General features: G+C 51.2%; 1 protein-coding gene across 1 annotated transcript in view; it reads right to left on the bottom strand.

Moving 5' to 3' along the window:
* SRPK1 (SRSF protein kinase 1) overlaps nt 1–288 on the bottom strand; it is an 84,868-nt gene extending 84,580 nt beyond the window's left edge. Inside the window, 1 exon segment of the mRNA XM_023734131.1 lies at nt 1–288. This exon segment is cut by the window's left edge and continues 9 nt beyond it. Coding sequence (XP_023589899.1) covers nt 1–288 — 288 coding nt within the window.
* Between the last annotated feature and the right edge of the window lie 1,268 nt (nt 289–1,556).

Here is a 1,556-nt window from a genome sequence, read left to right on the forward strand (position 1 = left end):
GCGCCCGCCGAGGGCTGGGCCCTGCGGTGGCCGCAAGGCTCCGGCCGGCCTGGCGGGGAACAAGGGGCGATGACGGCCGGCGACGGAGGACGCCCCGGCTGAGGGGCGCGGACCGGCAGCCCAACGGCTAGGGGTGAGGGGCGTCGCCACCTCAGTGGAGGGGCGCCGCACGCCCGGGGACTGGACCACGGCGGTTAGGCGAAGCTCCCAGCGCTGACCCGGGCCTCGCCCCGGAGGCCGTTGCCCCTCGTGGCGGAGGCCGCTCCACTGCTCACCTTTCCGCTCCATGGCGAGACCCGTAACCGCCAGGCGCCTGCGCAATCAAGTGGCGGTGACTCCAGCTCCCGCCGCGGCCCAAAATCCAGCCCGCGCACACCCCGCCCCGAGTCCCCGCCCCTAGCCCCTGCCCCATATCCGCCCCCACGACTGTGCGCGCCTGCGTATTGAGCGTGGATTCTACCACCTGCTCCCGAGAAGGGGGGGCAGTAGGGAGTAGGAGGATGCAGTGAAAAAGGAATTCCGGGTCTGAACGCTAAAGAAGTGTTTGCCACCCAAGCTTGAAAGGTGGGCCGGGTCAGTTTCGTTTCATTTCGTTTGCCAGGAAGTAGCCCCTTAGGAAAGGCGCAGAGGAGCGCGACCTTGAGGATTCTCTGCGTGCTGAGTCAGAGCTCCGCAGATCTGCCTCAGTTTCCCGGTCTGTAAAATGGAATTAATCAGACGTGTCCCAGTTCCTTCGCTGACCTATTGTAAGGGCCAATTGAGATACTATTTAAAGAAAATGGTGGCGGGGGAGGGAATTACATGTGAGAAAGAATAGGAAATGGAAGCAACACAAAAGAAAGACTGGAAGGAAGGCACTTGTGACCCTATTGTCGCTTAAAGAATGGAAACTTTAAAACGGAACTTTCTCTTAAATTTTAAACTTTAAATGAAGGCTGTTAAAGGAAAGAAAGCGATGGGAGAACAAAAACGTTTAATGTTTTCTCATTTTACCACATATCTTTTCGGTACATTGTAACAGAATTGTCTTTCATTTGTAGAGTGTTTTATACTGTCCCAAATACAGTATCTCATTTGATGTTCATGACAACTTGTAAGGCAAGATACTTATTACTGCCACTACACAGAGAAACTAAGACTTGGAATCTTGGTATCCTGACCAAATGACTCAGCCATCAAACCCTTATTGTAAAATAGGTCGACAAAGTTTTTTTGTAAAGGGCCATATAGTAAATGTTTAGGTTTTGCAGAGCATAAGACCAGTTTCTCAACTACTCAACTCTACCATTGGAGCTCAAAAGCTGTCATAGAAAATATGGGCTATCTTTGTTCCCATAAAGCTGTATTTATGGATGCTGAAATACGAATTTCATGTAATTTTCACGTGTCGTGAAATGTTATTCTTCCTTTCATCTTTTTTCAAGCGTTCTTTGCGCTAGTCCTTAGTTTACCAACCCCTGTTGCATGCAGGTGGAACCTCTGAAGACCCTTGCCCTAAAGGAAGTTAGACTCTAATGGGGAAAGACAGACAAGTAATTAATTGACTGTGAGAAAGG

The sequence above is a fragment of the Trichechus manatus genome, unplaced genomic scaffold (genome assembly GCF_000243295.1).
Source record: "Trichechus manatus latirostris isolate Lorelei unplaced genomic scaffold, TriManLat1.0 scaffold00065, whole genome shotgun sequence".
Taxonomy (NCBI): Eukaryota; Metazoa; Chordata; class Mammalia; order Sirenia; family Trichechidae; genus Trichechus; species Trichechus manatus.